Here is a 24,875-nt window from a genome sequence, read left to right on the forward strand (position 1 = left end):
ATTTATTTTTTATTTTTGAGAAAGCAAGTTGTAAATGAACAAATTTTGGTTTTCATTTTAATTTTTTTTATGCATTTTTGTCATATCCTATTTTTTTTGTTTTTTGAAATGCATTTTTGTCATATCCTAATTTCACAAGGAGTAGGCAAAAAAATGTATCCGTTACAAATACGCGTAAAAAAAAAAATACGCGTAGAAATATCCAGCATCGCCTATAAAATAGTAGAAGCACACACTCCGATTCGATCGGTTCGCTTCGCTCGGCTTCAATTCCGGGCCTAATTTTCTCGACAAACTCGCCGAGCTCTGAACCTCACTGCTACTCCGACTCTCCTTCGTCCCCTTCGACTACGCCACCGATTCCCTCAACTCGCCCGAGTTCGCCTTCTCCGACTCAGCAACCGGCGCTTCCTTCACCACCGAATCGGAACTCTCCCCGAATCATGTCGATTTCATCTTCATACCCAACGGCACTGCCGTTAGGTATGAAGATGTCTTTCATCCCCACCGATTCACAACTCATCAGGTTTATTCTCCACGATTCTGCCCCGAATTTTATTATTACTGATTGCGATCTATTTGGCCAGGAAGAGCCCTGGGAAATCTGGGACAAATATCTAGGGTTTATAAATCAATACAACCCAGATGAACTCTACTTCTTCATGCCTTCGCTGAAGAAATTGAGCCGGTCTAATGGTGGTTCAAGGATCAGCCGAACAATTGGCGGTGGTAGTTGGACTCAGAAGGAGCCAATCAAGTTTGTGTGCGACGAGGGCAGATCAATTGGGGTGAAGAGAAAGCTTAGATATCACAACCAAGGGTCAGATCAACATGTGCAGTGGTGTTTGGATGAGTATACTAGTGTTGAGGTTGCTAATTCATGTGCAATTTTCCGGCTCCGGAAAAACGAGCGACAATACAAATCACTGTGTGGTATTTGTGTGGAAGACTTCTTTCAGCCTCTACCATTAGGTATGAAGATTTTATTCCGCCCCACGGACTCACAATTGATTAGGTACTTTCTTGGTTTTGATATTGCCCCAGATTTTATTGTTTATGATTGTGATTTGTTTGGACAGGAAGAGCCTTGGGAAATTTGGGACAGGTATTCATCGGTTAAAAACCACCTAGATCTCCTCTACTTTTTCACATCGTCACTGGGCTCCAAGGGGAGGGTTTATAATTTTGGTCGAAGAGTTGGGTCTGGTACATGGAACCAAAAGGAGGCTGCCAAATTGGTGTATGATGATGAAGGCGAAAGAAAGCCGATTGGGAGAAAGAGGAAACTCAGATATGTTAACCAAGGCTCTGTGCATCACGGGGAGTGGTATTTGGAAGAGTACACAAGCCTTGTTGATGAGGGTGCAATTTTGCTTCTTCGAAAAAACGAGCGGTACAAAGCACCGGCTTCATCAGGAATTCCACGTGAAAAGAAGAGGAAACACAGAGCCTAGAAAGAAAAATGCTTCCAGACAACTAGTAATGCAGGACTCAGATTTACTTGCTACCAGTCCCACAGTGCCTATTCAACAACAAGAACCTCACAGTGGTGGTGATGATGATAATTTCGTGTTCTTCAAGGATTTTGATATTGGAACATGGGAGTTTCCTTCTCTGGATGATTTTGTCATGGCTTGTCCTCCTCCACTTACGGATTGCTATCAAGAATTAGCAACACTTGAGTTTCCTTCTCTCGATGAATTTGTCATGGCTTGTCCTCCTTCACTTATGAATTTGTTATGAAATTGTATGAATTTGTTATAATACATTATTATTATATTGTATGAAATTATATTACAATTTGTTATGAAATTGTAGGCATTCAGTTTGAGCTAATATCCTCATTCCATTATTCAAGCTGGGTTTGCTTAGGCTGATTACAGTCATTGCCTGACGAAATGCATGAGATCAAAATAGTTTTCCAGAGTATTTCATGGTGTAAAGGAACATAATATAAATCAATAAGATGAAACAAGGGAAACTGGTGCTAGTTAAAAAAGAAATTGTTTAAGTATATTGGTATTGAGAGAGAATTGTAGAGAGAAGTGTGTATTATTATTGAGAATAGGAGCCCTATATATAGGGATTACAAAGTACTAGTTCTAATGTTACAAGGAATACCAATCCGTGTAGGATTGGGAAATCTAGAACCTTCTCTCCTATTGCTACTCCTAGTTTGATAAGGCACACTAAATCGATATTCCTTCAACACTCCCCCTTGTGCCGCTTCAAACTTGGTGGTGACACTTCATCCGTTGCCTCGTTAAAAACCTTGCCAGGTAACAAAAACCATGTGGGATAAAAATAACCCTGGTCGAAGGACAAAAAGAGCACAACACGTCCTTCACTCTTCGAGATCGAACATGCAGACATAAAAACTCCCCCTGATGTCGATATCTCCCCCTGATTGCTACAATCGTGGGAGTTCGGATAACTTTCTCAATCCGATGCTCTTCACATGTTTCTCGAAGGTGGATCTAGGTAACGACTTAGTGAATAAGTCTGCTACATTATCCTCTGATCGGATTTGATTCACTTCAATCTTTAGAAGTGATTGTTGTTGCTGATTATAAAAGAACTTAGGCGATATATGCTTGGTGTTGTCGCCTTTGATGAAACCTAACTTCATTTGTTCAATACAAGCTGCATTATCCTCATAAATGCATGTAGGTTCACCTGTGGTAGACTTCAAACCACAACTTCCTTGAATATGTCGAATCACAGACCTTAGCCATATACATTCACGAACGGCTTCATGTAGAGCAATAATCTCTACATGATTCGAGGAAGTAGCAACAAGGGTCTGTTTTGTAGACCTCCAAGATATCGTAGTGCTTCCCATAGTAAAGACATAACCAGTTTGGGAGCGACCTTTGTGAGGGTCAGAGAGGTACCCTGCATCAGCAAATCCCATCAAAACATTGTTGTCGTTTTGATGGAGGGGAATAGGGTGAGGCCGGCCACCATGGGCGGCGGCGGCGCTGGAGGTGACAACATGGCCGACGGTCATGTTATGGACGGCGGCTCCATGCCTAATGGGGTCTGATCCAATTCTTCCGTTGTTCCTTGTCTCTCTGTAGGGATAAAATAGGCCCATATCAATCGTACCTCTTAGGTATCGAAAGATTGTCTTTACACCAATCCAATGGCGGCGTGTTGGCGCAGAGCTATGTCGAGCTAACAAGTTCACTGCAAATGAGATATCCGGTCTTGTGCATTGAGCTAAGTACAATAATGCGCCTATTGCACTCAAATAGGGCACTTCGGCCTCTAATGGTTCTTCGTCCTCATCCCTTGGACGAAACGGATCTTTTCCGGGCTCAAGACTACGGCCGATCATGGGAGTACTCGCAGGCTTCGCTTTATCTTCATTAAAGCGCCTTAGAATTTTCTGAGTATATGCAGACTGATGGATCAAGATCCCATCACTACGGTGCTCGAGTTCTAAACCGAGACAAAACCGTGTTTTCCCAAGATCTTTCATCTCAAATTCGGATTTCAAGTATTTAGCAGTTTCCTTCAACTCATCTAGAGTTCCAATTAGGTTCATGTCATCGACATAAACTGCTACGATTGCAAATCCGGAACTTGTTCTCTTAATGAACACGCATGGGCATATTTCGTTGTTAATATATCCCTTCCCAATCTAGTAGTCACTTAGACAGTTATACCACATCCGTCCGGATTGTTTTAATCCATATAGTGAGCGTTTTAACCTTATTGAAAACGCGCTCCGTGGTTTAGAGCCACTTGATTTGGGTAATTGAAGTCCATCTGGAACCTTCATATATATCTCTGAATCTAGATCCCCATAGAGATATGCTGTAACCACATCCATAAGCTGCATGTCAAGTTTTTTTCGGAAACTACCAAACTGACAAGGTAGCGGAACGTTATAACGTCCATTACAGGAGAATATGTCTCCTCGTAGTCGATTCCAGGGCGTTGTGAGAAACCTTGCGCCACAAGGCGGGCTTTATATCTTACCACCTCATTTTTCTCATTACGCTTTCTAACAAAGACCCATTTATGGTCAACAGGCTTTACACTTGGGGGTGTCTGCGTTACAGGCCCAAATACCTGTCTCTTTGTTAGTGAATCCAATTCAACCTGGATCACATCTTTCCATTTAGGCCAATCTGCTCTTCGTTGACATTCTTCAACAGAGCGAGGTTCGATATCATCATATTCTATAATTCCTTTTGCAATATGATATGCAAATGCATCATCAATCGCCATAGAATTTCTATCCATCATCTCATGTACACTAGTGTAATTTATGGAGATCTCTCTATTCTCTGGAGTTGGTTCTGACATTGGAGCGTCCCCCAATGATGTCTCTTGGACATAACCATAATCCGGAATATTCTCATGAGATGGATTATTCACATCGATGATTAATGGATTATTGTGTGCCAAACTCGCTTTCTTTCTTAGGCGAGAATCCATCGAACCTATGGGCCTCCCGTGCTTCCTGGCAGGGGCCGTGGGCCTAGCCATAACGTCACCATCATTGAGAGATGGGACGTTGGCGCCATGCTCATGCATTCTTGAGTTGGCGTCATGTCCTATACTTTTAGGGACTTCAATCCTTGCAGGCACGTTTGCAGCAGGTATGTGTGATCTCGTCACTTTAGCGATATCAGAAAACGCATCAGGCATTGATTCTGCTACGTTCTGAAGATCGAGAATTCTCCGCACTTCAATTTCGGACTGTGCGGTTCGGGGATCAAGATGAGACAGAGTGGGGACAGACCACGACAATTCCGGTCGTTCCTGTTGAACATTGATGTTCTTATCTCCCCCTAACGACTGGAAGACTGTCTCATCGAAGTGACAATCCGCAAATCTAGCGGTAAAGAGATCGCCTGTCAAGGGTTCTATGTAGCGGATAATCGTTGGAGAATCATATCCAACATAAATACCTAATCGTCTTTGAGGACCCATTTTGGTGCGCTGTGGTGGCGCAATTGGCACATAAACTGCACACCCAAATATGCGTAAGTGTGAGACATTAGGCTCATACCCAGTCACCATCTGGGACGCAGAAAAGGGTTGAGTGGCAGTGGGCCTCAGACGAATAAGCACAGCTGCATGCAATATTGCATAGCCCCAAGCAGAAATAGGGAGATTGGTGCACATTACCAATGCCCTAGCGACCATTTGTAGTCGTTTAATGGCGGCTTCTGCGAGACCATTTTGGGTGTGAACATGAGGAACAGGATGTTCAACATCAATCCCAATGGACATTCAATAATCATCAAAAGTCTTTGATGTAAACTCTCCAGCATTGTCTAATCTTATAGACTTAATAGGATGATCAGGGTGGTGAACCCTTAACTTAATTATTTGTGCTAGGAGTTTAGCAAATGCAGCGTTCCTTGTGGACAATAGCATGACATGTGACCAGCGTGTCGATGCATCAACCAATACCATAAAATATCGAAATGGTCCGCATGATGGTTGAATAGGTCCACAAATATCACCTTGGATTCTTTGCAAGAATGGTATATTTTCTTTGGTGTCCTTTGCATAGGATGGTCTCGATCCTAACTTTGCTAAAGAGCAGGCTTTGCAGAACGAATGATGGGCTTTAGAAGCAACCAATGAGGATTTTGGTTGAGCCACAAAATCACAAGTGACTTTAGAAGTAAAAGTTGGAGACAAAGGAGCCTTGGTGGCGTCAATGCCACCCTGAGGCCGCAGGGGGAAGGCGGTGCCGGCCAAGGATGGCCGGATTTGGGGGTGAACGGCGCCGTGAGGCGCAGGGGCTCCTTCGGTGTCCAAAAACCGAGTTTTACTTCATTTCGTTCTGAAAAAGGGACGTCCGTGTGAAGTCTTTAATATACGGATCATCATGTCACGACCTGGGTGTCCCAAACGGTCGTGCCAAAGCCTATATGTGTCGGAATCCCATAAATCATCTCTCATGACATGGTTGGATTCAATGACTCGAATAGTGGTTGCATACAACCCACTAGAGCGACACATAAGTTTCTCTAAGACTCGTTTATGTCTGTAGTCATTAGAGGTGATGCAAAGGAACTCTTGTCCATTCTCACAATGTGTTTCCACATGAAAACCATTGGCTCTTATATATTTGAAGTAATAAAGTTCGAAAAAATATGTCCATGACATGAAAAATAAATCGATACTTTATTAATAATAGCCAATGATTACATCAAAGTTTCTTGACCAAAATCTAATCCAATATAAAAATCAAACCGTAGACAAATCGTAGTCACTCAATCCGTTCGGTAATTTCAATTTAGTTGTGACCAGGTAAGGTAAGGCGAGATTTTGGTGGAGCGTTGCTCACTTTTAAAACCGTTCTCTCATATCAAACCTTGCCTAGACATCACAAGTACTCTTGAGTACGCCTAGAGGGAAAGAGTTAATACAATAAGTCATTTTATTGATTTAAGGCATAATTGCCATTACATGATTCTTGGAAATAATAAAGACTATAAAAATCTGCGGCATTTTGTCTTCATCGCCAGAGTTAAAGTCTTTGTGAACTCGATGTCTTGATCACCCTGATGCGATTACCTTCATAGGTACATTGCAAATTCAGGTTCATTGATCAGACGTTCCATATCAGAAATAGACACCATAAAGAGGATTCTCCCTTGATTGAGGCGCATTGGCGCAATATGCATAGTCCCTAGGACTGGTGGCGTTGGAAAGTGGTGCCCATGGCCAACGTTGGCTCCATGGTTTCCAACCCTATGTCCCTCAAAATCACGCCTCCTACGGTCGTGGGATTGTCGCCTTGAGTGATTACCTTCTTGAGCATTTCGATCGTATGGATCATGACGTCGATGGCTACTTTCTCTAGCCATAGGACGATGCTCTTGATAGCTATCTTGAAGCCTATCAAATCTTCTTTGCACAAGTTCATTGCCACGTCTTTCAGTAGTGGCCATAGCTTCAATAAGCTGTTGAAAACTTGTGATCCGTCTTGCATTTACATGAGTCCGGAGTAAGTCAGAGGACCTCATAGCATAGACGGGGAAGGTATTGAGGGTTTTCTCAATCAACTGGTCTTCTATGATTGTTTTTCCACAAAGACGCATCATTGCTCTGATGCTGAGAGCTTCCGAATAAAATTGCATGACAGTGTCAAATTCAGAGAAGCGAAGATCTTTCCATTCTGCTTCTGTATTCGGAAGTATGGAGTCACGAACATTGCCATATCGTTCGCGAAGCGCATGCCAAAGCTTTATGGCGCTATCCTCATTTATGAACTCAAACTGTAGGTCACTATCCATGTGACGTTTCATGAAGGCAAGTGCCTTGGAATTATCTTTCTCAGTTTGAGGGTCTGGAGCTGTTTCTATAGGACAAAGCTCTTGGATTGTATGCAATAAATCACGGGCAATAAGGTGGATCTCGACATCAGTGACCCAAATTAAGTACCTTTTGCCTACATAATCTAATGAAACAAAATCGAGTTTGTTCATGTTTGACATCCTGAAAGATGAAACAGGGACAAGTTAGTTTCGGAGTCAATGCTTCCACGAAAACTAATAAGATTTCCGAGCTATGCTACCAAGAAATAGATTTCCAAGAATGATTGGATTAGACCGAAACAATGATGTTTGTATGGTCGTAAATCGATGCTTACAGACGCTCTTAGTCCGAAGTCTTACGAACGCTCTTAGTTCGTTAATTGCGTGAATCCCCACGATTCCGCTTTCTCAAAATCGAACCGACGTTATAAGAAAGGTGGGATGTAGAAGAAGGGAGGTTTTCAAGTCCCCGAGAAAAAGAAGAAATATTAATTTCTAAATTACAGGAACTTCAAAACTTACTCTGTTGGATACTTACTTGTTGGTTTTGGATCACGCGCGTGTCGATGCAGGCGTGATGGAGCGAAGCAATCTGAGTAGAGTCGTGCAGCGAATGCGGGGCAGCAGGGGTTGCGGTGGTAGTAGTGGTGCAGGAGCAGTAGAGAAGCAGTAGGCTCAGGGGTGCGCTAGCAGGTATGAGCGCGGGCTAGCAGGTATGCTGGCCGAAAGGGGGTGCAGGAGCAGGCGGGCTAGCAATTGGCTAGGTGCAGGGATGGTTCGGTGGCAGCAGGCTGGAACGCAGGGCTGCGGGAGGGAGCAGCAAGCAGCGACGCAGGGGCGTGTGGCTGCGGGAGCAGCTCGCAGGGCAGCAGGGGCTGCAGCGAAGGAGCGCAGGGGGCGCTTGAGGGCAGGCTGCAGCGAAGGGTCGGCTAGCTCGGGCTAGGGGATGCTTTGTGAATGAGTTGGTTTCGGTTTTTGGATTTCTGTTTTGTGGCTAGAGTCGTGCTGATAACGTGTTTAAGTATATTGGTATTGAGAGAGAATTGTAGAGAGAAGTGTGTATTATTATTGAGAATAGGAGCCCTATATATAGGGATTACAAAGTACTAGTTCTAATGTTACAAGGAATACCAATCCGTGTAGGATTGGGAAATCTAGAACCTTCTCTCCTATTGCTACTCCTAGTTTGATAAGGCACACTAAATCGATATTCCTTCAACAGAAATCACATTTTAGAGTTTATAGGAATATCTACTGAACAGCTCATCAATTAATGAAATTAAAGATGGCTCTATAGTACCAATCACATTTGTCAATCCCTAATCTTAATCCATAAACACATGATAGATATGAAAAAGCAGCTATTGAAGGGGTTACTGAAGCAGCTATTTAAGAGTTCTAGTCGATAGAGCTCTCATAACCATCTCATCATTTCCTGATTACAAACTCGAGATGCATGATTTACTACAAGAAATGGGTCAGCAAATAGGGAGATTCAGTAGGTTGTGGAATTATGATTTTTACCTCATCAATTTTACCATTCTGCCAGGCATCTTTCTGTCATTTCCTTAATTTTGCAGTTTTGCAGGAGGATCTTTCTATCTATGGTCATTTTCCCATATCCATCTTTTCGAAGGATCACCTCATCCTTGGTAGTAGTAATAGTAATTACGTTCAAAAAATGCTTTTTACCTCATCAGGTTTAGTACCGGTGGTCACTAGTTCATTGACGCTCAAAGAACTAGAACTGGAGCAGTGGAGCTTTTTGCTTCCTAACTTGGAAATGACCATTCCATTAGAAACCCAATAGAAACCCTACATCAAAGAAACAGAGGCACAAAGGCCCTAAACAAATGGCTAAACCCTCATCATAAACTGAAAAACTACTAATCATCCACAAATTTACTCGGGTTTTGCTTCTCCAGAAACTCGAGAGGTACAGGGTTAGCACCGAAGCACGGATCATCTTTCATAAATTCATAATCCTGTACCCAAACTCTTATCTTCCACTTATAATTCAGATTATGTTAGAAAAACCATATACAGCTTGTACAATAATCATCATCCATCGTTTACTGTTACAAATACACCTCAAATCTCATATAAAAGAATACAAAGAATGCTCCGGGCAGAGTCTGGTTTGAGGTGTGTGATATTTTCACAACCAAAGCTTTTCCTTCGTTTTTTTTTCTTCCTCACTCTGCCTCCTGTGTTTTGCTGCATCATTTTTCTACTCGTGGCCAACTAAACGCAGGATTTCTTTGAGCATATAAATTATAGAGAATGCCATGATATGCATTCAGTTAGACCCAAATTCCTCGTTCCATTGTTCAAGCTCTTCCCACTTGCTTTTGCTTAAACTTGGCCTGATTAGTCATTGCCTTCTGAAAATCTTCAATTATTAGTGGTCTTACCTGGTAAACAAATATAAACACAATCAAATACAAGAGATCAAAATAGCTTTTTTTTGTAGCATTTCACAGTTGAGGCGAACATCAAAAGTAAACTTATCCTCATAACCAAAAAAAAAGAAAAGAAAGAAGAAGTGTTTGATAGTTGATACCAACTTTGCTTTTATATCTAGTTATCTACCAAAGCTTTGACCAAGAATTAATTAGGTATAATACCTGATTTGCCTTGATGGTGAGAATGTTTTCACCAAGTTCCCTAATTGGCATCATTGCTGCTTCTTCACACAATGCTTGTAGATCACTTCCTGAATAACCTGTATACAGAACACAAGCTTAATTGAAGCAGAAGGATGTCCTGTAAATTTTTTTCCAGTATATTAATTACTGCTCAATTCCACCACAAAGATGGCAGAAGCTGTAAACCACCAACACCCATGTGAGTGGAACTAATATTGGTAGCACTAAGTGTCTCAATTTGGGTCAAAAGTGCTATCAGAAAAGTAGTTCAGAGTGATAACAGGGAAAACTGATATTACCTTCAGTGTCTCTTGCAAGTCGTTCAAGATCTCCACCTAATATAAGCAATAAGAAGTAAATTATTCCGACCGGTAAGAACACTAACTATACCACATCACTTCTTTTGGTCATTATTTGGTTACATGGAGTAAGATCTACAAAGAAGAAAGTTCCGAAACATTGTCCATATACATGAGAAATACTTTACTATAACAACAGACATACTCTATTGTAACAAGAGATGCCAAGTTAAAACTAAAAATTTGTAGACTAATTAACATAGTAAGCTAAAGTATAGTTTACACCTAACAGGATATATTGGATCATTAATCTTAAATAAAAGTATCAGCTACAAGATAAGAGCATAATCTTACTTGGTAAGGAAAATGCTTGGCCTTTGAGTTTGTGACTTAGGAGAAGTCTCCTAGCAGGTAGATCTGGTAAAGGTATGTATACTCTCTTCACCTGTCAGGGTTTCACTTTACGGTGAGTTTAACCAGAAAAGAAGCAATAGAGAGTAAACAGATTGAACATAACAATAGCTGAAAACAGGATAATGATACTTCAGAATGTGGCAATCAACTTCCCATCTTTGCACAGTGCTTTCTTTGCTTAAAATCTTTCAGAATACAAAACTTGTGTGTATTTTTCTTTTTGAGAATAGCACTTAGATACATGACCACTACTCAAGTAACAGAAGAACCAAATAAGGTCGTCATGGTTCACTAGAAAGCCTAAACAATTTCCTTGAACCCAACCCCTCCCACAAATATGCTTCCAACGCAGGAAAAGCATCAATGTGCACTCCCAGACCGACACAAAATTTTAACATTAATGATTCAGAAGATAGTCTTAGCAAAGTGAGAGAGAAGAAAACAAAACTGACCAATCTCCTAAGAACTGCGTCGTCTAGTTATTGAGGCTTATTAGTAGCACCAGCAAGATCATAAAAACAGTATTAGAGAGGTATACAATAATCTATTCAAATTTAGGTATGATCAGAATGAAAATATAAAATTAAAAACAGAATTGGAAAAATATAACAGCCCTCGAAACTCATCTAAGAAAATAGGTCAGAACTTCATTCGTGGTCTCCCTTTATCCCTCGACTTATTTAATTCAACTAATTACATGAGATGATCAAAAATTTGTTCTAAGGTTTATTAACAATCCAAGTGAACTTATTTTCCCAGATAAAAGTCCCTCACAAACTCCAATGATTAGAAACAAGAAGGGCACTGTCTAACAAGTTGGCATTGTTGAAGCCAGCCAGGCAACACTGACCATCAATTCCTGACATGGCATCACTAGTTATTAAAATACACAGGCTTTGGATGAAGTGAGATATAAAGCTTACCAATCACAATTACTAGATCATTAGGATTAGATGTCACTCCATCAAACTGAATTAGAAACTCTGACTTCAACCTTCTGCTTGCATCATTTTCATTTGCCTGCCTTGTTGACATGATACTATCAATCTGTCAACAAACAAACAAAAGACACCATTAAATTGCTGTTTTTATGTTTAAAAGTAGAAACATGAGACACACCTTCCATTTTTCCTTTAGTACAGCATCATCAAATATTAATATCCCACTTCTCTAAAGCTGGCAGCCAATTTTTAAGATCGTAAAACTTTGGTGCAACCAAATGCATTAAAAACACCAAGAAAACCATAAATCCAAATAAGAGCAGGGGTTCAATTAAGAAAAAGATGATGAAGATGAAAAAGATAGAAATAGTGATGATGATCACAGAGGCATTTGTTACAGCAGGAACAGAGATGCAGGTTGAATGTAGGCTGACAGAAGTTTTATGTTTACTCATTTCAAAGAGACTGTAGACTATGACTGTTATATTTACACAAATAATTTAGTCACAAACAAAGAAAGCTGCTTGATACCTAATTACAGCTATGCATCAGCCAGATGACTATTAGTAAATGATAATCAATACAACTAATAAAACTCTGCTACAGGGCTAAAATAGATATATGAGATACCAGTGACATATACGTCTATATAAAAAGAACATACACAAACATTAATGCTAACAAATTATCAAACATTTAATTACTCCTAAACAACTATAAAGTTCAGAAGTACATGCAAGCAGTAGCATACTAGTTAGCAGAACCAATAAGATGAAACAGGGGAAGCTAGTGCCTGTCAAAAATGAATCCAAAACTAGGTTTCTAGTGTTAAACAGCGACAAGCGTGGCCAGTGGCCCACCATTGTACCGATACTGTCCCAACTTAACCACCCGTTAGGTGTTGGGTTTTAATCACAAAAGGCCTCGGTACAATTGGGTAAGAGCCACCCACTTATAAGTTATATTTTATTTGTCACTTTTCCAATGTGGGATCTTTCCTCTCCAACACGCCCCCTCACGTGCAACCTAGCTCTAGGTCTGCACGTGAAATTCATTCATCCAATTCCCATATTGGAAATTGGGACACAAGTCTCATATTGGAGACTTGGTCAATACAATCCAAGGCCCACATTGGACACTTGGTAATTTCATTTCAATGGCAATACAAGGAACCCCAATTTGGGCTCATGATACGTGCCTACGTGGAGACGCAATTGGAGAGGGACCCGCTCTGATACCATGTTAAACAGCGACAAGCGTGGCCAGTGGCCCACCATTGTACCGATACTGTCCCAACTTAACCACCCGTTAGGTGTTGGGTTTTAATCACAAAAGGCCTCGGTACAATTGGGTAAGAGCCACCCACTTATAAGTTATATTTTATTTGTCACTTTTCCAATGTGGGATCTTTCCTCTCCAACATCTAGGAATATAGCGCACCTCATCCATGAAAATTACAGATGGCTGTCTGGATATAGCAACCATGAAAAGTGTCCGCACAAGCTTTTCAGCCTCTCCCACCTATTTCAAAGAAAGCAAAACTTATTAGAATTGCTACAAGAACCATAGCAGAAAGAAGAGAAGAAGAATACGCAGTGAAATTATGCAACACTAGGACAGAGACACACCCATTTTGATGTCAGTGAAGATGCAGATACATTAAAAAAGGTTGCCTCTGATTCTGAAGCAACTGCCTTAGCAAGCATGGTTTTCCCATTACCAGGTGGACCAAACAGAAGCAGACCTGAAAAAGAAAGCCAAATTTATTAACAAAACAATTTCTTAGGCTGTTTCACTATTATCAGTATGGATGTGACAATCTTAAACATTACCTCGAGCTGGCCTTGGAAGGCCAGTGAACAAATCTCTTCTCTTAGTCGGTAAAATAACCATCTCCATCAAAGTTTTCTTCACCTTCTCAAGACCAGCTGCAGAGAAACTGAAATGAGAAATTTTGTAATCTTAACGAACACACAATAAAGAAATATAAAATAGACAAGAAATCAAGGTATGCTATAATCTTCTCACCAACATCTTCCCATTTAACAGAAGGACTTCTATCCACTATGGCACTATTTATCATTTCAACCAATTTTTCATCATAACCTGCACCAGAATCTTGCACAGGTTTTGATCTTACAATATTATTGGTCTGACTCCTCGTTGCTGGCATGCTTGTACTGGGATGCAGAGTCTTGGGTATAACATGATTTTGTGAATTCAACGTTGTTGATGTAGCTGCAGTAGTTCGTGCAGGAGCTACGGTCTGGAAACATTAAATTTCATTAGAAATGCACAGGGTATAGTAAATCTTGAATCTTATCGAATACTCAATTCTTTCCGTGTACTAGTGAGAATACACATTAGATGCTTTAGATAATACTATTATGCATTGGTGTAACCAAAGTAATGGTCCAAATAAACAGAAATAAGGATATAAAGAATTCTTCAGCTAGAGCAGACATACCTTGCTTATGGACGTACCACCTGAAATGAGGATAGGAAAAGAAATATAAGTCAAAAGTACTTCACAGATACTTTGAAGACAATCGTCAGTTAAGTTGAATGAGAAGGAAAAATGACCTGGACGTCTACTTAAGACTTGTAACCTGTCAGAAACTTGACCCTGCCATTTTGATATCTTTTGACGATACGATTTCACCTTCTCTCGCTCTCACTGCCACAAAGAACACAATTTTATTAAGATCACAAAGGAAGAGCATCTCAGCATCAATGATCGTGATTGAATGGCAGTAAGAATGCTTTAGATTGTTCCTCTCTTTATTATTAATATTTCTAGTGTTGTAGGAGAATAGAATTGTGTGTTATCATTGATAATAGGAGCCCTTTAAATAGGGAGTTACAAGGTACCCAAAAAGGTAATAGAATCCAATTACAATTGAATACCTATAACACATTCCTATTACAACTCTAAACCCTAGTTTGTAGAGGCACACATTATGTCGACATCCTTCAACACTCCCCCTTGTGCCGCTCAAACTTGGTGATGACGCTTTGATTGTTGCCTCGTTAAAAACCTTGCCAGGTAACAAAAACCCTGTGGGACAAAAATAACCCTGGTCGAAGGACAAAAAGAGCACAACACGTCCTTCACTCTTCGAGATCTAACATGTAGACATCATACCTCCCCCTGATGTCAATATCTCCCCCTGATTGCTACAATCATGGGAGTTCGGATAACTTCCTTAATCCGATACTCTTCACATGTTTCTCGAATATGGATTTTGGTAACGACTTAGTAAATAAGTCCTCTACATTATCCTCAGATCGGATTTGGTTCACTTCAATATTTAGAAGTGCCTGTTGTCATTTTGATGGAGGGGAGGAGGAGCACGGAAGGTGGCATTTTGCCTTGTGGGGTCCGATCCCACACTTCCGTTATCTCTTTTCTCTGTAGGGATAGAACAAGCCCATATCAATCGTACCTCTCAAATATCGAAAGATTGTCTTTATACCAATCTAATGGCGTTGCGTTGGCGCGGGGCTATATCTAGCCAACAAGTTCATAACAATTGAGGTGTCCGGTCTTGTATTGTGCTAAGTACAATAATACGCCTATTGTACATAAGTAAGCACTTCTGTTATTAACACGTCTTCGTCATCATCCCTGGGACGAAACGGATCCCTTTTAGGGCCAAGACTACGGACGACCATGGGAGTGCATCTTTGACTTTATCAAAATGCCTAAGCATCTATTGACACGGTATACAAAACCGTGTTCTCCCAAGGTCCTTCCTCTCAAACTCGGATTTCAGGTGTTCAGCGGTTTTCCTTAACTCACAAGGGTTCCAATTATGTTTATCAACATAAACCGCGACAATTGCAAATCCGGAACTTGTCATGGAAACGCGTGGGCATAGTTCATCATATCCCTTCCCAATCAAGTAGTCACTTTAGTGAGCGTTTCAACCTCGTTGCAAACGCGCTCCGTGGTCTAGAGCCACTTGACTTGGGTAAATGAAGTTCACAAGAACCTTCATTATATTCCGTATCTAGATCCCCATAAAGATATGTAGTGACCACATTTGTAAGCTGCATGTTCAGTTATTTGGAAACTACCAAACTGACAAGGTAGTGGAGTGCAGTGACATCCATTACGAGAGAATATGTGTTCTCGTAGTCGATTCCAGGGCGTTGTGAGAAACCTTGCGCCATAAGGTGAGATTACCATCTCTTTTTCTCGTCACGCTATCTAACGAATACCTATTAATGTCAACAGGTTTTATGTTAGGAGGTGTTGGCATCTCAGGCCCGAAATCCTTCCTCTTCGTTAGTGAATCCAATTCAACCTGGATCGCATCTTTCCATTTAGGCCAATTTTCTCTACGTTGGCATTCTTCAACGGAGTAAGGTTCGATGTCATTGGTCTCAATAATTCCACGTCCTCATGTACACTAGTGTAGTTCGTAGAGATCTCTATATTCTCAGGAATTGGTTCTAACATTGAGGCGTCCCCCAATGATGTCTCTTGGACATAACCACAATCCAAAATATTCTCATGAGACGGATTTTGAGTATCAATGATCAATGGATCAAGTTGTGCCAAACTCGCTCTCTTCTTAGGGCGAGAATCCATCGAACCTATGGGTCTCCTACGCTCTCTAGTGGAACCCATGGCCTATGACGCCATTATGCCACCTTGTGGCGTCACCATACCACCATCCATGGTGGTGGTGCCGTACCCATCTTCTCTGAGTGACACCATGTCCTCTTATGGGGACATCAATCCTTGCAGGCATGTTTGCAGCAGGTATATGTGATCTCGTCACTTTTAGGGGATCAAGATGAGACATAGTGGGGACAGACCACGACAATTCCTGTCGTTCCTGTTGAACATTGACGTTCTAATCTCCCCCTAACGACGGGAAGACTGTCTCATCAAAGTGACAATTCGCAAATCCAGCGAAATAGAAATCGCCTGTCAAGGGTTCTACGTAGCGGACTTATATATATATGCATTCGTTGCAATGACTCATGTTGATGCGCTGTGGCGGCGCAATTGGCACATGAACCGCACACTCAAATATGCATAAATACGAGATATTAGACTCGAACCCAGTCACTAGCTGTAACGCAAATAAAAGTTGAGTGGCTGCTATGAGTCGTAGACGAATTAGCATAGCTGCATGCAATATTGCATAGCCCAAGCGGAAATATTGGTGCGCATTACCAATGTCCGGGCTACCATCGTAGTCGTTTAATGGTGGCTTTTCCGCGAGACCAATTGGGTGTGTACATGGGAATATGATACTTGATATCAATATCCAATGATATGCAATAGTCATCGAAAATTGTCGATGTAAACTCTCTAGCATTATCAAGTCAAATTGACTGAATGGGATGATCTGGGTAGTGAGCCCGTAGCCATATGTTATGTGCTAGGAGTGTAGTATAGCAGCATTACGAGTGGATAATGGCACAACACGTGACCAGCGTGTTTGCGTATCAACCAACACCATAAAACATCTATACGGTTCGCAAGTTGGTTGATCAAATCCATAGAATTCCCTTAGATTCTTTGTAAGAATGGAATTATTTCCTCAATCTCCTTTGCATAGGATGGTCTCAATCCTAAATAACAGGCTTTACAGAACGAAACATGGGCTTTATAATCAACCAATGAAGGTTTTGGTTAAGCCATAATGTCACAATAGACTTGAGAAGTAGAGAGAGGAGTTTATGGCGTCAATGCCATGTATTTGCCGCAGGGGGTAGGCGGCGCCAGCCATGTATGGCCTGTCTTTGCACAATCATGGCGCCATGAGGCGCATGTGCAGCTCCTCGAACCAATTCTTGGTTCTTACTTTTCTTCGTTCTGAAAATGGATGTCCGTGTAAAGTCTTTAATACACGGATCATCATGTCAAAGCCTATATGTGTCAGAATCCCATAAGTCGTCTCTCATGACATGGTTGGATTCAATAACTCAAATAGTGGTTGCATACAACCCACTAGAGCGACACATAAGTTTCTCTAATACTCGTTTATGTCCGTAGTCATTAGAGGTGATGCAAAGGAACTCTGTCCATTCTCATAATGTGTTTCCACATGAAAACCATTGGCTCTTATATAATAAAGTTCGAATTAAGGTATGTCCAAGACATTAAGTAAAAAAAATTGACACTTTATTAATAGCCAATGATTACATCAAAGTTTCCAAAAATCTAATCCAAAATAAAATCAAACTAAGACACATTGTAGTCACTCTATCCGTTTGGTAACTCCAATCAAATATGACCAGGAAAGTAGAGAGAGATGTTGGTGGAGCGAGGCTCTCTTAAGTACCAATAATCTCAATGACTTTCCTAGACATCACATTTTATTGGGTTCGCCACATAAGAAAGAGTTAATACAATTGTCATTTATTGACTAAGGCAAATTGCCATTACAAAAGTTCTTGGAAAAATAAAAGGACTAATCTAATCAAAGTCTGCTGCATCCCTGTGCAATTCATCTTCAGCTTTGAAGTCCTCTATGGTGAGATTGACATCTCCACCATCTTCTTCTTCTTCTTCTGCAAGGTACACTTCTTGCTCCCTCAGGTCCCTATATGCCCTGTATCTTGAAGCTAGTTCCTCGCTTGCCTTGCATTGCTTGAACCAATGCTCAATTGATCCACATCGATGACACTCATCATTGTGGTTGCCTCCCTTTAATTGAGGTGCACGTTGTGCACGTTGCGGGCGTTCCCTAGGAGGGTTGGTGCCACCACCACGACCCATTGAGCCACCATTACGGCTAGGGATACCCCGACCCCCTCTCCCACGTGTGGCATTACCACCACGTGTATCCACACCAAACTTGCGGTTTCCTTCCTGGTTAGGGCGGTTATATGGGCCCATACGTCCCTCATGTCCCCCATTCTTAGGGTACCGCTCCTTGCGCCCTCCTTTGGGTGCATTATAATTCGCCTCATGAACGCTCTTAGTTCCAATGGGTCTTGAATTATAATTCCTCACGAGTATGTTATCATGTTTCTCAGCTACAGATATGATATTGATAAGCTGATGAAACCTCGTGATCCGTCCAGCATTGACTTCAGTACGGTATTGCTTTGATATCACAATGGCTGAAACGGGGAAGGTGGAGAGAGTCTTCTCAATTAGCTCTTGCTCTGTGATAGGTTTTCCACAAAACCTCAACATGGATTGTATGCGAAGAGCTTCTGAATTATACTCAGCAACAGACTTGAAGTCAGCAAAGCGCAGATTGTTCCATTGAACCTTCAAGTCAGGGAGGAGGGAATCTTGGACATTGCCAAAACGCTCTTCTAGCGCTACCCATAGCTCTCTTGCATCCTTGATCAACATATACTCCAATCTGAGTGCTTTGTCCATATGACGTCGCATCAAGATGACTGCTTGAGCATGTTTTGCAAGTGTTGGGATGAACACAAGATCCGGGTTAGGTGCCTGGATTATGGGCAATATTCCATTTGAAGTGAGATGGTTCTCAACATCGGTTACCCAGCTATGGTACTCCGAGCCTGTTGAGTCAAGCATGGGAAAGTCGAGTCTAGGTTCATTCGACATTCTGAAAATAAGAAGAGAAAATATATTAGTTTCGGAGCTAAACTTCCACGAAAACTAAAATAATAAGATTTCCGAGCTATGCTACCAAGAAATCAATTTCCAAGAATCTCTTTTGGATTAGACCAAACCATGATGTTTTAATATGGTCACAATTTGATGCTTACGGACGCTCTTAGTCCAAGCATTGTGAACGCTTTTAGTTCACACGAACACTCTTAGTTCGTTTAATTATGAACACTCTTAGTTCATACGAACACTCTTAGTTCGTTAAGCGTGAATCCCCACAATTCCGCTTTGTTAAATACTCAAAACCATTTGGCAGCATATATTCTTTGGCAGCATATATTCTAATATTTGCAGAAAATAAAAGGAATTTAAATACAAGAAAGCAGCAACCTTAATTATAAAAACTTACGTGATTGTTCTTGGCTTAAGGACACGCGCGTGTTGGAGCAGGCGTGTTTTTTTTTTCTTTCTGGGCCGTCTGTTCTTTGGGCTTTCCTCTCTGTTTTTTTTTTCTTTCTTTCTCTTTTTTTTTTTCTGGGCCGGCCGGGTCCCCTCTCCTTTTTTTTCTTCTTTCTTTTCCTTCGGTCTTCTTCTTCTTTTTTTCTGTTTTTTTTTTTCTCGCGTCTTCTTTTCTTTTCTTTCCTCTATTCTTCTTCCTCCTAATCTGCAGGTGGGTGGCTGGAGCGTGCGCAGGTAGCAAGCGTGGGCTAACGGACTGGGCAGGGGCGCAGTGGGCGCTGGTCGCTGGCAGGAAGGATGCAGCAGGTAGGAGGCTGTGGTGAGGCTGGTGCGCGGAGCTGCAGGGCGAGCAGCAGGGGCGTGCTGGGCTGTGGGCTGGTGTGCAGCGCGGGCTGCAGAGAGGCAGCAGGAGGCGGACTTGCTGCAGGGGGCAGCAGGGGCTGCAGTGGGCTGCTGGCCTGCAGGTTCGGCAGCAGTGCAGGAGGGCAGGTCGTGCGGCAGATGGCTGCAGGTCGTGCGGCAGTTGGCTGGGGCAGCAGGGGCTGCGGTAGGAGGATGGGCTGCAGGAGGCGTGGCAGGAGGCTAGGGCGGCAGAGGCTTCAGTAGGAGGCTGCAGGCTTTGCGGCAGTGAGGCTGCTTGCGGCAGTTTTCTTGGTGAGGCTGCTTAGGGTTTTTTTTTCTTTTTTTTCGGCTAGGGTTAGAACTCGTGCTGATAACGTGTTGTAGGAGAATAGAATTGTGTGTTATCATTGATAATAGGAGCCCTTTAAATAGGGAGTTACAAGGTACCCAAAAAGGTAATAGAATCCAATTACAATTGAATACCTATAACACATTCCTATTACAACTCTAAACCCTAGTTTGTAGAGGCACACATTATGTCGACATCCTTCAACATCTAGTAGTTTCTTTAGGGAGTAGACAACCATCCTTCATGAGGGGAAAATGTGCAAACTTACAGAAGTCATGTTATAGCTTCTTTTGACAAATTGAGCATGAAGTAAATGTAGTTTCCAAGTCTTATCAAGTTCTCCATTGCACATTAGAAATTCCATTAACAACATTTTGAGGAAAAAAGGATTACTTCTTCCACCTCATTCAAAATCTTACCAGTTACCACTCCCATCATTTTAATGAGCTCATTATGGCAACTGCCCACAAGGCCAACAATTTCAAAAAATCACAACACCTATTCGTAATGTCTGCTCATGTATTCCATCACACCACTACCGAAACACAATGCTGATGTCTCTTTCGCTTCACAACATACAAAAAAATAAAGCTCATTTTGCAGCAACACACAATGTTTTCAACTTAAGATGTAGTTTGTAACAACATAAATGATCAACCTTTATACTTGTACATACTTCAAAATCTCAAGACTACCCACACAATTTGTTTCAAGATCAACAGTAGGCAACTGAATCAAAACTTGAGGGTAAAATCGAGAACTTGGCGCTGATAAAGGAAGGCACTGGAGTGGAGCTAGCTTCGGCTAGAATTCTCTGGGCGCTATTCAGTGGCGGAACCAGGATCAAATTCCTGTCTAGGCTAATTAGAAGGGCACAATAAATTTTTTTTTTTTGAGGTTTGGAACCCAGTGGGAGGCTCATCCTCACGCCTTTATTATTTTGGATAAAAACATACAACAGAGGGGACATAAAACCAAACCCCGTAAATTAAAAACTACAAGCATACATTTGTTGTAAAATAACACTAAACTAACTAAATTGTACCCTCCTAGACCCACTGAGTTCAAACTCAGCAATCACAGAATCATTATCAATGCTATCGGCAAATTCTTTTTCGATGTAGAGAACCATCAAATCATCAAAAAACTCATCTTCCATCTTATTTCGAAGTTTGTTTTTTATGATGGTCATAGATGAAAATGCTCTCTCTGTTGTTGCTGTAGAAACTGGCAGAGTCAGCACAAGACAAATCAATCTATAAATCATAGGAAAGAATGCTGACTTTCTTGATTCAACTAACCGCCGACACAAATCAGACACAGTAGTTGTGTTGGCAAATTTTGGATCCTTCTGAATATCTGCTAGAAAATACCCACACTCCATATCTAGAGCAAGCATATCATATGATGTAAAATCTTGAGGATAAAACCTCAAAGCAAGATTGCAAACATCTTGACATTTAAATGATCGAAAATTATCGCGTGGATCAAATGTAGCACTAAGAATAAGGAGCTCCAACGAATTATCTGTAAATCTACTATCCAACTCTGCCAATTGAAAGTCTATCACAGCATTAAGTATATTGACCCGATAATAATGCTCATTTGTAATATTTTGTTCACAAGCCCTTATACTTTTCTTATAAGGAGCAGACATATCTGGCATAATAATATCATGCTCACAACAAAATGTTTCAACCCTCATAATCAAATCATCCCAACCATCTTCTCTCATATCTTGAAGTTTTGATTTTGTTATTGAAAGAAAATTGAGAGCATTCAAGATGTCTATGGCTTTTTTTTGCAATGACTGACAAAGAAAATCAGTAATCTTCATGACATCATGCATCAAAAGCAAGCAAAACACAAAATCAAAACGCTTCATTGCATTACCTACACTCTTTGCTTCTCATTGTACTTTATTTGGTCCATTTGCAACCAAATTTGCAAGAGTTGTTTGGGTAGCTCCAAATAACTTAATCAAACTTGAAATAGAGTGAAGATGTGAACCCCAACGAGTAGCCCCTGCTCGTTGCAAAGTGCAAGTCTGATTAGCACCTCTACCAGTCTCAAGTGCTCCAGCAGCCACTAAATCTGCAATTTCTTCTTCTTTGATAACTCTCAAAGCTGAATGTCTTTTTGCAGAAGAATCAACAAAATTTACAATCAAACTTAGAGTTGAAAAGAATTCCCAAATATCATGCACTCCTTTAGCTGCAGCATTTAAAGTCAATTGTAAGCGATGAGCAAAACAATGAACATAATATGCATATGGACACTCTTCACGAAACAAAGCTTGCAAACCATTAAATTCACCCCGCATGTTGCTAGCACCAGCATATCCTTGCCCACGCATATTTTCTACTTGAAGATCATATTGAGTATGGACTGTAGATATCTCATCTTTTAGAGTTTGAGAACAAGTGTCTGCCACACTAAGCACTTTGAAAAACCGTTCTCTAATAAACCCATCACAATCAACAAATCGAAGAATGATAGCCATTTGTTCCCTATTAGATACATCAACAGCTTCATCTACAAGGATACAAAATTTGGCATCTCCCACTTCCTCCCGAATCTTGGTTCTAACTTTGTTACCAAGTATGTTTAGAATTTGTACATACCTCCAACAATATGGAGTATTTGCTATCTCACCAAGCATAATTAACACCCACTTTGGGACATCCACAAGACATGGCAAGGCCCAACCGAGACATGCATCGTGTAGCCCTATGTTCAAGCTACGCTACGGTATCCGGAAGTCGCAAATCCGCCACCGGGAAGCCACCTTCCCGCCCTTGCAAAGTTGCCTCCACAAACTAGGCATTTCTACACTAGAATAGTTGTTACTTGTCCCACATCGAAAACAATGTAGAGGAGATGGCTTCCTTCACCTATAAAAGGAACTCTCCTCCCACTTAGATAGACATTCCATAACCAACTCTCCATTACATCTCTTGTAATCATGTTAGGCCGCAAGGCTCGACACACACTAGTATAAGCTTTCAAGTGGACGTAGTCTCCCGCTAAGGCGGGAGGTGAACCACTATACATCTCGTGTCAATCTCTCTCTCTCTCACTTAAGCTAACTAGCGACCCCTCGGTCACTAACGTTAACAGAATTTGTTTTTGAATAAGGGGAGAAATATACTTGGCATTACCAGGAGCATTTTGTAAGACTCTGCGAACATCCATATTCATTCTTCCAAAGGAATCCACAACCGCATTGAAATTGCCACCATTGGATGAATTAACCGATTCATCATGGCCTCTAAAAGCACAACCCTGGCGTGCCAACAACCTTACACTCTCTATAGTAGTAATAAGCCGGAGTCGGTTGTCTGCTACTTCTTGTGATGATTGTGTGCTAATCACTCTTTCAATATGCTTAGATGGGTTTCTTAGTGACTCCCACTTGTGCATGGCAATATTATGTGGGGAATTTATGCCTCCCATGTGATAGACAATGCCAGATTTTTTTGACATAACATTCTTCCAACCTTGAAACCCATGCTCAGTAAATGCTGGATGATGGGATGGGTAACTATCAAACAAGAAACAAGGGAAGCAAAATGCTTTGTCCAACTCTGCGGAATACTCAAGCCACGACCATTCTTTGAACCACTTAGGATTAAATTTTCGACCTTGACCTCCGTCAAATGATAATGGGTAAAAACTTAAGTGAGGTTGATACGGTCCTAAGACCACATAAGCTCTTCGAATATTGTCACGCTCATTCAAAGGGTACTTGCAAATTGGATGCCTTATTCCTGGATCACGTTGAAGAGAACTAACATCAAAACTTTCTTCTCTCTCAATTCTTTCATTATGACACTCTTCTAGTGGAATAGATGGAGAAGGGTTTAAAGGGACATCATTAACAGAATTCTCAGTCACATTTCTACTCCCACTCCCACTCCCACTTCTAATCTCATCGACACTATCACTTGATGGAGCACCACTTGTAAACCATGACAAAAGATTTTTGTACCTCTTGGGTTTCCGGTGATCTGTCATTATATTCAATACCTATAGTATTATATAGATACCACCATTAGAATTATATATATATATATATGTACATTTCATACATAACGCAATTACAACTAATTATACATTATTATTAGTTACTCACTAGCAGCAGGCTAAAGAAAATCAAGTTAGTAACACTAACCAGATGGAAAGGGCATCAACAGCAATCTCAGTATTCTTCATAACCCCAGACACTATCACCAAAAATCAAAATAAAAACTCTCCAATCTGCAACACAAAATGCACATCTTTAAATAAAAAATAATCACAAGTTCACAACATGATCAGAGAATAACAAAATACAAACAGCTAACAGAGATGGCATTTAAGTTATTTAAGTGGTTACATCACCGACTGACCGACCAATCGACCATCAAACCATGATCAACAAAGAGTCAAAGAGACCATGATCACTACATCAGTCGGTAATTCATGAATCATAGCCTATTATCGGATTTAAATCAAGAGAAGGTTTTGGGAAAGCCACCATTCCTAAATCAAGAGAAGGTTTTGGGACCTACATGCTAGCTGTGAGTTCATG

General features: G+C 41.0%; 2 protein-coding genes and 1 pseudogene across 2 annotated transcripts; 1 reads left to right on the forward strand and 2 right to left on the reverse strand.

Annotated features, from left to right (window-relative positions):
* Window positions 1-243: 243 nt before the first annotated feature.
* Window positions 244-1,443, forward strand: LOC133736835 (uncharacterized). The gene is made up of 2 exons (XM_062164429.1): window positions 244-972; window positions 1,080-1,443. The coding sequence occupies exons 1-2, from the start codon at window positions 444-446 to the stop codon at window positions 1,118-1,120; spliced, it is 570 nt and encodes a 189-aa protein (XP_062020413.1). The 5' UTR covers window positions 244-443; the 3' UTR covers window positions 1,121-1,443.
* An 8,014-nt stretch (window positions 1,444-9,457) lies between these two features.
* Window positions 9,458-21,129, reverse strand: LOC133736837 (uncharacterized; annotated as a pseudogene).
* A 203-nt stretch (window positions 21,130-21,332) lies between these two features.
* On the reverse strand, window positions 21,333-24,319 carry LOC133737349 (uncharacterized). Its single transcript, XM_062164926.1, has 3 exons — window positions 23,464-24,319; window positions 22,221-22,891; window positions 21,333-22,133 (listed from the first exon to the last, which is right to left on the reverse strand). Exons 1-3 carry the CDS (start codon window positions 24,317-24,319, stop codon window positions 21,333-21,335), a joined length of 2,328 nt encoding a protein of 775 aa, XP_062020910.1.
* Window positions 24,320-24,875: the final 556 nt, after the last annotated feature.

This window comes from Rosa rugosa, chromosome 3, assembly GCF_958449725.1.
Source record: "Rosa rugosa chromosome 3, drRosRugo1.1, whole genome shotgun sequence".
In the NCBI taxonomy this organism is placed as follows: domain Eukaryota; kingdom Viridiplantae; phylum Streptophyta; class Magnoliopsida; order Rosales; family Rosaceae; genus Rosa; species Rosa rugosa.

Coding starts and splice junctions, on each gene's coding strand:
- LOC133736835 (XM_062164429.1), top strand. CDS start 444: ATGTCGATTTCATCTTCATACCCAACGGCACTGCCGTTAGGTATGAAG. Junction 973..1,079: donor CTTTCAGCCTCTACCATTAG/GTATGAAGATTT, acceptor TTGTTTGGACAG/GAAGAGCCTTGGGAAATTTG.
- LOC133737349 (XM_062164926.1), bottom strand. CDS start 24,319: ATGACAGATCACCGGAAACCCAAGAGGTACAAAAATCTTTTGTCATGG. Junction 22,892..23,463: donor AGTCTTACAAAATGCTCCTG/GTAATGCCAAGT, acceptor TTGGTAACAAAG/TTAGAACCAAGATTCGGGAG. Junction 22,134..22,220: donor TTGCAAATGGACCAAATAAA/GTACAATGAGAA, acceptor GATGTCATGAAG/ATTACTGATTTTCTTTGTCA.